This window comes from Fusarium verticillioides, chromosome 2, assembly GCF_000149555.1.
Source record: "Fusarium verticillioides 7600 chromosome 2, whole genome shotgun sequence".
NCBI lineage: Eukaryota > Fungi > Ascomycota > Sordariomycetes > Hypocreales > Nectriaceae > Fusarium > Fusarium verticillioides.
In genome coordinates this window covers 3,897,636-3,910,879 of record NC_031676.1, presented here as the reverse complement: position 1 = coordinate 3,910,879, position 13,244 = coordinate 3,897,636, and the positions used below count along the sequence as shown (strand labels likewise).

At 45.8% G+C, this 13,244-nt stretch overlaps 4 protein-coding genes across 4 annotated transcripts; 1 reads left to right on the top strand and 3 right to left on the bottom strand.

Moving 5' to 3' along the window:
- Positions 1-328: 328 nt before the first annotated feature.
- FVEG_03736 (hypothetical protein) lies at positions 329-1,300 on the bottom strand (the record flags this gene model as incomplete). Its single annotated transcript, XM_018891357.1, has 1 exon — positions 329-1,300. The coding sequence occupies one exon, from the start codon at positions 1,298-1,300 to the stop codon at positions 329-331; it is 972 nt and encodes a 323-aa protein (XP_018747856.1).
- A 1,604-nt stretch (positions 1,301-2,904) lies between these two features.
- On the bottom strand, positions 2,905-4,110 carry FVEG_03737 (hypothetical protein; the record flags this gene model as incomplete). The annotated part of the gene is made up of 5 exons (XM_018891358.1): positions 2,905-3,269; positions 3,298-3,428; positions 3,488-3,660; positions 3,716-3,802; positions 3,883-4,110. 5 exons carry the CDS (start codon positions 4,108-4,110, stop codon positions 2,905-2,907), a joined length of 984 nt encoding a protein of 327 aa, XP_018747857.1.
- Positions 4,111-6,271: 2,161 nt separating this feature from the next.
- Positions 6,272-7,656, top strand: FVEG_03738 (hypothetical protein; the record flags this gene model as incomplete). The annotated part of the gene is made up of 4 exons (XM_018891359.1): positions 6,272-6,386; positions 6,440-6,732; positions 6,785-6,893; positions 6,944-7,656. The coding sequence occupies 4 exons, from the start codon at positions 6,272-6,274 to the stop codon at positions 7,654-7,656; spliced, it is 1,230 nt and encodes a 409-aa protein (XP_018747858.1).
- Positions 7,657-9,433: 1,777 nt separating this feature from the next.
- FVEG_03739 (hypothetical protein) lies at positions 9,434-12,472 on the bottom strand (the record flags this gene model as incomplete). Its single annotated transcript, XM_018891360.1, has 5 exons — positions 9,434-9,535; positions 9,941-11,183; positions 11,236-11,520; positions 11,662-12,136; positions 12,190-12,472. 5 exons carry the CDS (start codon positions 12,470-12,472, stop codon positions 9,434-9,436), a joined length of 2,388 nt encoding a protein of 795 aa, XP_018747859.1.
- Positions 12,473-13,244: the final 772 nt, after the last annotated feature.

The following is a 13,244-nucleotide window of genomic DNA, read 5'->3' as shown; positions in this document are numbered from 1 at the left end:
CGAAGCCATGAACCGTTTGGGAAACAACAAGCGACACATTCATTGGCTGAGAGTGGTGCTGGGCAAGATGATCTTAGTTTATCAGTGCCAATCATCATGACTACATACGATGCACGATGTCCTTAAGTCATAGGCTCCTGAGTCACGATACTAGATAGTTATAAGTCGAATGATATGGTCCGAAGTCAACGCGGGATTACGCGACCCTTCCCCCACGAATTGCTGTTGCCACGACAATTAAAGTCCTTATCATGGATAACCCCTGAATCATAAACTCGGCCGGTGACAGCCTAAGCCCCACGAAGCTTGTGGCTGACAGCTTCAGAACTTAACATCCCCAACATCCGTATCCTAACTCCTGGTATCGCTTTTGTAGCCGCTTTCTGAACCTCTCCTTTGCCATCTTCTCTTCCTCGGTGTCCTCCTCCTCCTCCTCCTCCTCCTCCTCCTCCTCCTCCTCCTCCTCCTCCTCCTCCTCCTCCTCCTCCTCCTCCTCCTCCTCCTCCTCCTCCTCCTCCTCCTCCTCCTCCTCCTCCTCCTCCTCTTCATCGCTATACCGATCCTTGCATTTCCCGTACATGACATGAAGATACTCATACGCATATTCTTCTCCCAAGCACAATGGGCAGATAGCGTCATGGTCGCAATTTCCATGCGATAGTACTTGCCCACAGAAAAAGCTGGCATTTTCTCGTGCATCATACATATATATGTCCAGAGACCGGCTGTCCATACACAAATTGCAGACTCCATTCTCGAGTCGCGCAATTATATTCGGGACCTCGATGTTATGAAAGAGGAAATCTCCTTGGAAGCGCAGATGAGAAACTGGGATCCAGTATGCATTTTCCACAGCAGTCTTGGTGATTCTGAAAAAGGGTTCGATATCTTCTTCCACTCTATCCTTTTCCGGGTCGATCTCGTACGAAGGATCCTTGAGGCATTTTTCATAAACCTCAACGTGATCACCACTCTCGAGCTCTCCACATTCCTTCCACTCTTTAAGAACGTTGCAGATCAAAGTAGGCTCGATCGCGCTACCGTTCGTAGACTCCTCAGTTATTTCGATACCATAGACTAGCTTGTAGGTGTCCTTGTTGATACGAATCTCTGCCAGATTTAGGATCTCTAACCATAATTCAGTCGGAAGGATTTTGTTGCCTTGCTTCGTGGTGATGTGCGAAGGCCCGTGAGAAAGGATGTTGCGAAGGTAGCTTGCGCCCCAGCAGTCAATATTGAAAATGAGAATCGAGTTGAGCCTCACAAGGCTTTCGAGGTCATTACATTCAACCGCCTTCATTGCGGGCAGATGTTTAGAGCGAGTATGAAGACGCGGTTGTTTTTGATAGAGGTCGATTATTACTCAAAGGCACATGAAAGGATTCAAGAGGGAGAGGACGATAAACCAGCCACGTCTTGACTTTATAGGCAAAGATTGTCATTAAACCCTAATTTTGAGTTATTTGTGCTGCGAATACTTTTTCATTAAGGTTTAGTGACGATCTATGCTTTCACGTCATAGATACTCTTTAGTGATAAGTACCGAGACACATAGTCGAAATCAGAACAGCCCGCCTTATACTTCTCGAGAGGGTACCCTTGAATTGAATACTACTTCTTAAACCTTTGCGGTGAATACCAGATCTCGGCAATTGTTATAGAGCGCGATAACACGTCTAGGTCATGATACAAGTGTTACATGCCGTGCCATGATGCCTATTGAGTCGAAGTGAAGAACCGACAAATCGTGCCCCAAGATTATAACACATTAGTAGTAGCGCGAGAGAGTGGTACGGGCTATCATGTTGTAACTTGTAAATGATACGTTACACTTTCAAAAGCATAAAGGGGGCATCCACGTTATTGGTATAGATTTGCTTGTGAGGGAATGGAAATCAAAGTTTTCACAGAATCTTTAGGTTGCCAAAGAATGATCTAATAACATTAGTTTCTCTATTATCCGAACACAATTATTATTGAGGTTTCAAGATACAGTGACGACAGTATAAAGACGACACGCAGATCAGCCGCCCACCCAACCCCCAACCTTGACACCATGAAAGTTGTCTTGCATATGTCCCTGCCTAATTCAGGGCTAAAGACGTTCAAAGGATGTCTAAAGCCTATCTGTAATATATAATCAAGGTCAAAGTACTCTGAACAGGTGTCACAGTTTTATTCTTTTCTGTTTCATGGATGCGGGAAAAGACCTGATTGGCATTGAAGGAGTGGTAAACTCTATAACCTAGACTGGTATACTGCAGATTTGATATCTCATTAGTCCATTCCACGAAATTTGGCTCTTTAGATTTAGATCTCAAGATAGTTTAATTTTATCCCACTCCAGCTTTGCCGAGGTTACATGAAATCGTATTCCAAAGCACAATCTCATCCGCAGAGTTTCACAAATTTTTAGCGAGTTATTCCCACCCAAAAACCACAAATAACATTCAGGCAAAATACTATAACCCCCTTGAAACACCCGCCAGCCACCCTAGTAAAACACGTTTCCATATTTCTACAAGCAAATTATTTTTCAACCAACCGAATCACAGCAGATAAGGAATCAAAACACAAACGAAACTACAAACCGTCCGATGCCAAGAGCTGCCACGCCGGTAAGGTCGGATCGAACTGTGAGAGAAGTGTTTCTAGACTCTGGCGTTTAAATGCATGTCATTCACCTCTGAGGCATCATTGGTGGGGTTATCATTCGATATATGGTCGGAAATAGCCGAATAGGGCATGACAGGCGGCTGTGGCTTTTCGCCAAAATAACCATTTTCGAGAAGCTTAAAACAATGACATGCTCGTGTGTTGACTATGAAACGCGTGAAACTGACTCGAGTCGTTCCCTTCGGCCGTAATGGCCTTATCGCCCGCCCCTTGTGATGATAGGTGCGCTTACTTCGCTTCGCCGTTCTGGATTAACAGGTTGACCGTGTTTTCAGGAATGCCCTTGATGACGTCTTTCAGAGACATGGTTGCAATAAGGTTGCATAATTCTGATGCTTTGATATCCTTGATGCCTAAGAGATAAGCCGCGAGGCCAATGGGTGGTGTTGCCATTGATGTGCCTGACTCGAGTTTGACACCTCCTTTGATCCAGGTACTCTTGATATAGACACCAGGGGCAAACACGTCCACAGAAACACCGTAATTAAAGAATGAGACTCTTGTATCGTTACGGGCGGTTGCTCCAACAGTACGAGCCACAGATTCATTGCTTGGCGAAACGTGAGAAGCGTCCGTGGCGTCATTACCAGCTGCTACAGCAAGAAAACAACCCGATTTAACGATATAGCGCAGTTGCGTTGATGGCAGGTGAAGAAGCAACACTCAACGGCATATTGACCACAATGCCCTTGGAACACTTTCGATTAGCAGCATTCTCAATAATGAAATCCATACCCGCGAGAATTCCCGATCTGCGGCGAATTATTTTCAGCAACACTCACATGATCCCCAAAAAGTTGAATGAACTCACGTCTGACCCGCTGTATACTCATTTAGGACCTTGACTGCGAAGAGCTGCGTCTTCTTTGCGACACCATACGTTTTAGACCCAATGGAGCCCGCAATATGAGTCCCATGACCATTAGCATCCAAGTCAGCGTTATCAACAAAGTTCTGCACGAATCTGGCGCGGCCCTCGAATTCCTATTCTTTGGGTTAGCTTGTTTCAATTTACCGCCTTGCATAAAAAAATACTGACAGGGTGGTCGACCTCAATGCCTGTGTCGAGAACATAAGTGCATGTGCCTTGACCGGCACTTTCGTCATAGGTGTAAGTTGTATGATCCTTGCCTGGTAGTTTGTTGCAAATACGGGCTAGACCCCAGGGTGCGTTTTTTGGGTTGATGATCCATATATGGTGGAGACCTTCTCGTTGAAATCGACGTTGGGGTCGTTGAGTAGATCCTTCAGCTCGGATTTGGTAAGGCTAGCTGAGAAGCCGTTGAAAAGGTTGGAGTAAGTGTAGTCAGTAGTAGAAACAATTCTCGCAACTGTGCTCGCGACGGCTTTGGCAACCGCTTCCGTCTTCATGACGACGACGTGCTTGCTCTCAGCTCCGTCTGCTCCACGAGGGACGATCAGAGAGGCAGCCATGGCGGCTTGAGCCAAGGAGAAATAGTAAGGAAGTACATAGTCACAACGTGCCTGTAGAGAAGGGTGATAATTTGACATGACAACTGAGGATTGACTTGATTTTATAATCATTGATACTCTGGTTCAAAGAATTCCATTGATGGTGAGAACCCAGTGATTCATAAATAGACTGGAGAGAAAAACACTATAGCTCTTGGGGTGACGCGGCAGCTTGAGCCTGTTTTTGCTGTAGTTCTTCCTTTTCATGGAAATCTTCATGTTCGTGTCTACAGCATGATGAAGAGAGTTTAGGCACGAAGACGATAATACTGTGTTTCGTGTTTGATAAATAAAGAATTTCAGTCTATTGTTGACTAGGATGACAGTGATGGATTGTGGTAGCTGCTGACATCTCGCCCTGCGCCACGACGGACTCTAGTAAACCCTGAAGGGATCCAGGTATGTCTAGTATAATACATCAAATAGATGTTCTTATTCTCAAACTGCAGTAAGGGATCAGTAATATTATTTTTCAATGTTGTTGATGGTGGATAATCATTCAGAATACCCTACGTTCGCGAGAACTTTAACACTCAGGGACAATTCCGGTCCCACTTATCATGGCAATAACACCAACAAGAGCTATCGATGGGATCAATAGCCCAGAAAGTGAGTAAAAGCTCTAAAGTTTGGAAGATTCTCGTCCCTATGGGCCTTCTGTTATTCTTTAGTACTAAGATTATAATTAAGAAATGCTGCAGGATCGGTCACGCAAGCCTTGAGAGGCGCTGCTTGATGATCTCGTGTTAAGTCGAATTAGCGATGCGAGTCAGCCAATGAAAGTTGAGGAAGAATATCGCAGGCCAATCACCACCCAAATTCTAAAATTAAACTCGTGCGAAACTTCGGCCGAAATAGTTGCTGACGGATTTATCAAGACTTGAAGACACATTCTATGCTTCTCGATTTCCAGCAACCTCTTTTGAGAGACCCACTGAGCTTCCGAGTCAAAACAGCATTGCTTTCCGCATACCAAAGGCTGAATTCGTACGATAATTCTGAATATGCAGAGGGCCGATATTCCGGCACTGATTTAAGCTTATGTTGCAACCTTATCTATTCTGCCTAATAAATGCCGCTATCTCAGGACGGCCCCCAAGAATTCCGGATGATAGATCACTAATATCTGATTTCATCTAGATTTTCATTGCTAGATGAATGTAAAATAGATCTTCTTGAAGAAGCCCTCAACAACACGGAGCCTGTCCCAAAGCGGTCAATAAAGCCATCAGTCTCCTAAATTTGCGGCTCCGCAGACCACAAACCTTAACTGCTAAGGTGCTACCTTGACTGTATCGAACTATACGCGCCCATGGACGAGCAAAATACGTAGACTTGACTTGGCTGCGACCAGCGTTGCGTCAAGCCTCCCGAGGGTGGATTGAAACATATCAATTGAGCTGTGAGTGTGTGGCGGCCAAGAGACGGAGATTTCATACGAGTTGGATTTTGGATGGTTATCAATCTCGATGTAAGCAAATTTACGGTATCTGGTCCCAGCTGAAAATGCATGCCAATATCTCTGCGTTTTAAACCAGCCCCTCACGAAACACCAACCAAAATTACATCGTTACCTTCGGTTCCTGCAATATCAGAAAGTCTATTGCCAAGTGATAGATCATCATTCGATTATCATCGGAAATACAAGTGCTTCGAGACAATATATCCGCCCGTTCCCAGCAGTAAATCTTAACACTGCAGAATATGCCCCAAACAGTCCGTCTATAGTAACCTTGTTAAGAATTCGATGAAACATGTGTCGCCTGAAGCGAGCAAGAACCCACCCAGGTCGGCCCGCTTACACGACCCTGGGCGTTTAAACGTGCCCCCTTCACACAGCCTCCACTTTGTTTTTGATACAGGGGCCGTAGCAGAAACCCTCGACAGCGAACCTGACATTAAAATATCGACATTTTATCGGATGCGAAAAATGTATATATACTCGTACGATGCACGATGGAGTGAGTTTTGTTTGCCTTGTCATCATCAGCTTCAGCTTCTACAGCAAAAGTCTTCTCTTCTAGGTCCTGGTGATCGTTTTTTCCTTTCTTCTTCTCTTCTCATCTTTACTATTCTTTGTGCCGGCACACTTTTTTTCTAAGCATATCTTTTAACTGTCAAGATGCATTCCTTCAAGAGCATTCTCTTTCCTTCCCTTTTTGCTTTGACTCATGGGCACTCTGTCATTCTCAATGCCCAAGGTCTCGACACTTCTCCTGCTAGTGTAGGATTCCAAGGTAAGCATGATACGATCAATGTGTGATTGGCTTGAGGCTAATCAGATTGTCAGTTGATCCCGAGATCGCCCGCAACTGCATCACTATCAATCCTTGCCAGCAGGATGCCACTATCATTCGTGATGCAGAGATCACTGCCAACATCGTCAACCAGTGTGGCCGCACTGAGCTGTCTGGTAACATTGATGTCGGCGAGAACACCGAGAACGCCCTTTCTGCTGGAAAGGTCACTCAGGTTAAGGCTGGCGGTGAGATCACAGTTACCATTCATCAGGTTAACGCCGATGGTGCTGGCCCATACGTTTGTGATCTCGATGAGAGCAGCAACACCAACACCAACATTCAGGTATGTCCTTTGCTGAAACATACATACAAACGCGATCTAAAAAGAGGTTCAGAACTTGACCGTTACAAATAATGTTCCCGGAACAAACGGTCTCTCCCAAGTCAAGACTCAGGCTTTCAACATCACGGTCAAGATGCCCGATGACCTCAACTGCTTTGGAGGTAAGCATGCTCAAAGTCCATCACAACTCAACGATACCTAACATCATTAGCTTCCACTGGCAACATCTGCACTGTCCGCTGCCGTAACAACGCTCTTGCTGGACCCTTTGGTGGCTGCTTCGCTGTCCAGCAGGCCGACTCTGACAAGAAGACCAACACTCCCCAGAACATCAAAACTACCCAGCAGCTCCAGGCTATCAACGCTCAGGTCCTCCAGAACCAGAAGGACTTCCCTGATTCTGTCAAGGCCAACGAGAACGCTACCAACGATGAGGCGGAGCAGAACAAGGCTGCCGTTGATGCTCTTCTTGGAAACACCGTCGTAACTTCGGCCTTTGCTACTGAGACGCCCTCTGTTGCTCTCGGGCGCCCTCCTGCGGCTACTCAGACAGGTGATGCAGGCAACGGCAACAACAACGATAACAACAATGGTGGAAATAATGGCGGTAACGGCAACAACAATGGAGGTAACAATGGAGGCAACAACGGGGGTAACAATGGCGGCAACGGACAAGGCCAAGGAAACGGCCAAGGTCAGGGCAACGGTAACGGCCAGGGTAACGGACAAGGTAACGGTGGTCAAGGCGGCCAGAACGGCGGTAACAACCAGGGAGGTAACGGCGGTAACCAGGGTAGCCGCGGAGGCCAGGGCCGAGGACAGTTCGGCGGTGGTGGCTTTGGCGGATTCGGAGGAAACGCCAAGCGAGCTGCTTCCAAGCTCCGATGGGCCAAGCGATTCTTCGCTCAAGAAGATACCTTCTGATTGAAGCTTGCGTGAGTGAATAAAGGAAAAGAATATTGGGATACTGGGAAGTGGACGATGGGACAAATGTAGGATCAGGGGAGAGATAGATAATAAAGATGATGTACCAAAACAAGATGAGCTTGGCTGATTATCTCAAGAAACGATTACAGACAGCGAGAACGAATTGTTTCTTTATTAAAATCCGTCTTGATAACATTTGACGTACGATCTCCTGGCTTGCATGAAAGTATACAACCAATCATCTCTTTTCTTCTTCTTTCTTTTTCTTTATTGCTGCCTCCCAACATTATTACTGACTTAAACTTTTGGTTTTGTGTTATTGAAATATTCCATGTCCTCGTCTTCCCAATCTAGTGATTCAAAACATTTCTGAGTAATTGTATATAATCAGTAGTGATATAAAGCTTAAATAGAATATAAACCCGTAGAGTTAGAGGTTTCTACCAACATTCTGGGATACATTGCATATGATATACATGTGTCGTCCTGTCAATCACTCCCAAATATGAACCCAATCACGCATAACATATAATCAGCCACTTACAATGTTCCAAATTAGGAGGGAAAGCTCCTCGGCGATGATGCACTGGTCTTGCATCGGCACATGAAATCACTGCGAAAGGTTATCTGCACTGAGTAAGCCCCCCCGTGCCAAAATCGATGACGTATTTTGCATGTCCAATGTTATGTCGATGCCAATACGTTACAAACTGAGGCAAAGGCACAGCATTGAGAGTATTTACAAGTTGCCTTGTCCAGTTGACCGTCTAAGTCAATCCATTCACAACTTGCCCAGACTGGAGATGGGTGATTATGATCTCTTCAAGTTCGCTGTGATGATAGAAGCTCTCAGCTACTGGCCTTGAATCTTGGTTCTGTGTAATTTACCTATGGATGTCAGGTTGGAAGAGTCTTAGCTGACCCTGGTAGCCGTATACCTGGGCTATGGCCCTGGTAGGTGCACGCAGTCTATTGCTTTCGCTGAGCTTTCCAAATCTAATCATAACCATGGATTCCTTTTGTTCCTTCAACTTGAAAGTGTACCTATACAGTACGAATCACTCTAATTGCACCTTTTATGCAGTTCTTTCAAGTAGTCTCGAACTGCCTTGCAACTTGACCGATCCCCAGCATGTGTTCGAAGAAGGTCTCTCTTAACTAGGCCGATGATATCGCGAATAAACTGGCTGTTACCTTGATCAAGAAATTTTGATACTTCCTGGTGTTTGTAAGTGAATAATGCCCATAGCTCTCAAGCATTCCAACATACCTGTTTTATAGATTCTTTCAATACGACAGTATTAGGTACATTGTTGCCCCGGCTAATCACTGCACCGCCAGTTTCTCTTTCAGTTAGAAGCTGGGGAACTAGGCACTGGCGGGTGATATTCAAGTTTGCGTACTTGAAAAACTTATCATCAGAACCTTCTTCTTCCTCGGCGGAGGTCGAAGCTGACAATGAATCCACCAGTGCCCAGCCGCCATGCGACCAGACTATGAAGTGCAGGATGATGCATCCGAAAGACCATAGATCCGAGTTGGGAGCATTCACCGGTCAGTAGCTCTGAAGCGCGGTCGGCCGAGTCAATACATATATCAGAGCCTCGTTGATAATGGGCTTGGTCGTCATGGTACTGCATAGACCCAAAGTCTGCAATCTTGAGTACGCACTGAGTGATCCCTTTGGTTTCAAAACATAGAATACGCTCTGGGCTGAGATCTCTATGTGGTGGCTGTTTCTCTGCCAGTACCCCTGAAGAGAATAAGTCTCGGATTAGTTGTAAGGCATCAGCCAAACCAAATAGCTGTGCTGAGATGCTGAGATCCATGTAGCCATGTCAACTGCATCAACGCCGGGAGAGTTGCTGGCCCAGAACTGCTCCAAGTCACAGTCAGGCCACCGGAAAATAAAAGATCTTGTGCAGCCATGCGTCAAGCCCAGAAGGAGTTGTAGAAAGTGAGGATGGCGTTTCTTAGCCAGTTTGAGCAAAGACTTGAATCTCAAATCATATTCTGTAGCTTCAACATCTCGCAGAACTTTAACAGCAAAGACATTTTGATTCTAGGTTCTCTCTGCTGGAATAAGCTCACAGCCACAAGCCTCAACTGCAAATAACACTTCTAGCCCACAACTTAGACATCGATACCACGATGACTGACTAATGGCTACAGCATAAAGCTGATATGATAAGAACTTAAATGATGAGACATTTTGATTCGATGGCTGAAGAACTGATAGTAAGCCAAGTATCGGCTGACTTTTGATTCTAATATGGCTTACCTTGGAATTTCCCTGGCTATGGTGAGCGCGATGAATTTCGATCTTCTTCATACCTAGGTATCCACAGACGGGACTCATGGCGCTATTTGGCACGTTTTCGGTCAAACTGAACGGGAGCGGAATCATATGGCTCATTGTGTAATGCATAACCCTCGGATCATCATCGTCAGGGAGGACAAAGTATGGTGCTAACATGTGCCATTGATAGGAATCAAACATGTCGGACTCGTGTTCCCTCCAGTTGATGAATGCTTGAATAGGTTGTGAAGACGTCCCGTTTCTCCTGACTAGCCTCAAGCCGTTTGGGTCCAACTCAAATGGCAGGTCCTCATCTGACAGACCCTCATCGCAAACATCGGCGATAGCGGTTACTTTTCCCATTAGAGCAAGAATAGCAAAAATCTTCTTCCGCGTTGGGCACGGAGTGGAAATGCCTGTCGAATCATTTGGACCAGGGCCCAGTTTGGTATGCCGCTTGAAGTCTATATCACCCTGGATTTCCATGGCTCTCCTCGGCAGTTCTGACTCTTCGAACAAGTCCAGTATTCTTAGCTCTTTCAGGATTGCCTCGTGGTTTATAATGCGTTTCAATTGGTCCATCGTGAGGTACCTCGACGAGAATAAGCTTGTAGATGGCTCCGGATCGGAATCATCCTCCGTATCAATTGAGTGTACCATGGCTTGGCGTATTTCTCTCCCAAGAGATACAGAAATCTCCCTTTTCTGCATTGGAAATGATTCCGATGCTTTGCTTGAACTGGAACCCCACGAAGAAATATCAGAGTCAAGCAATTGCAAAGCATCTGGGTTATCGTCTCCCTGGGCTTTATCCGAGTCTGTATCGCCATAAAGACCGTCGTCCCGATTGAGCGACTGTGCCGTCGCAGCAAAGTATGCGAGCCTCTCTTGGTGGTAAGCCATATGATTGAAAAGGCCTCTGAAAAAGGGCCCAGTCGACAGGCAAAAAGGACATGAGGCTCGTTCTTCTTGATAACTAGTCTGCCCCAAATCTAGCATTACTTCAATTTGGCCTCTCCCGAGTTCTTGATGTGATGATATGAAGTGATGTTCGAGGGATTCTCGTGACGAGAAATTCTCTGGGTGCTCAAAGCAACGAAATGCCTTCCTGTGGATCTGGGCCTCATGACTCAACCACGCAGACCGAGTCCCGTACATGGTGTCTGGGTCTGGGAAGTCATTCCGAGTGCACATGTAAGTTTGGAGATCTTTTATTATATGTTTTCTTGTTCAAATGTTAGCGTAGTATCTCTAATTGACATTGGTTGGGGTCGCACCTCCAGCGACTTTGTTGAAATTCCCTAGCAGGGCAGACGAGATGGCAATAGGGACATCGGGCCTCCGTTTCGTTGGGAGCCAGAAGGGGAGCAGGCGGAAGGTTAGATGCAGTCTCGTCGATGTTGTATGCGGTCGAAATGCGAGATGCTGCGGAGCTATTGTTGCTCACAGTGTCCGTATGTCGACCCCTCAAAGTGAATTTTGTCTCAGACAACACCGTAGATTCCGCTACAGGCAGTTTTGGCAATGGCAGAATGAGCTCCAGTGTTTGTGTGTCATGTTGACTAGGGTTGTAATTTGATGGTGGGTGAGCTGAGGTAGTAGGTGATTTCAATGTCACCTCACTCTGGCTTGCTGCTAACTTCTTCGAATGTCTTTCCCATTACGAAAATATACGACGGCGGTTCGTAATAGATTTGGCCCACCTCTCTATAAGATATCCATTTATCACCAATGCGTCAGTTCTTTCTGTCTCAGCAAGAGTGATCTTAGCTTCGTCAGGAGTGATAGGAAACCTCAAAGCTTTCTGGTGCCAGGATTCTAGTCGCCATTGTCTCAAGGTTTCTTCCACGTGTGTTCGATCAAACTCGGTATACAAATCGAACAGGTCTAATACAGCACTCTCATCAACCTCGTCCAGACTTACCATCTGTCTATGAGAAAGCGCTCTCAACATCAGAGGCCCCATCGATCTTGCCGCAGGGTTTCTCAGTTTGAAAGATAGCTTGAAAAGATCGGAAATAATGGAGGCTATCTCCACTAGACTCTGCCCCAACTCAGTCTTCTGAGGCGTTCTGTCTTCGTTGTCGGAACTGTCATCAAACGCACTATCCCATAATTCTTGATACTCAGCAAGCGTCTGTTCTACAAACAACCGCTGTCCTTGCAATATTTCCATATCTATAACTATTTGTACGTAAGAGTTCAAAGTCATCTGGTCGTAATATACTTACTGCTGGATATCAACTGCCCGAGCTGCTCAAAGCACTGAGTAATGGCCAGTTTCATCACCGAAAAGCCCCGAAGCCGGGCGTCAAGAGCTGCATTCCCACTTTGAAGGGCTCCTATATTACTCGCCCAGACTTTGAGTCGATCTCTCTGATTAGAGAGAGCCTTTTGTGTGAGACATTGTTTGTGAAGATCGGATGCGTCTTTCAGAGTGGATATGACGACATCGAAAGACAGGAGACTGTCCCTAGTCATTGATGCAACAGAGTTGCTTGATTCAGTATCCATTTTATCGATACAAACTGGTAGAAGAAGTATGTCTCTTCCAGAACTTCATTTTATTTGTACTGTTCAATATGATCTGCGTAAAATTGTTCTTACCGCTCATGAGGGGGGATCGAGATACCCCTTTTCAGGCTACTGATCCGGCTCGTGCCACCTCTACAGTTTCACAGCACTTCGTGGCCTTCAGTGGTTGGCCGATATTACTTGAACCAGCCGATGACAAACAATGTCGCATCTGTTTCCTCTTTCGCATACACCCACCACTTGTCTCAAATTCCCCCGGATTACTTCCATCGTCCAAGCTGACCTACCATTTACGATTTTCGACCTGACTTTCAGCATGGCTGAGGTCGCTGGCTTGGTTCTTGGAACACTCCCCATTATCATATCGGTATTAAATCATAAAGATGAGGTATCGGAATATACACTTGGTTTCTTCCGTTGGCAGAAAGCCAAAGAACTTATGACGCGACAGCTCGCGTTATGTCAGGTGGACTTTGAGATTAATATGCGGTTGCTTTTCAAGAACATTGTGTGTCCAGAGAAACACTGCAATATGATAGAAAACCCACATCATGGTTCTTGGACAGACAGCGAGTTCCTCCAAAGGATAGAAGAAAAGTTGGGCAAGTCTTATGCTGTACTGATAAGCATACTACGTGACATCGAGGGTAGCATGATTTGGATTGTTTCCAGCCTTGATACAGCCGGCCAAGATGAGGTTTGTCAACGGTCATGTCAACCGAGTGTCGAGATGGCGTAGCTGAATGTTCAA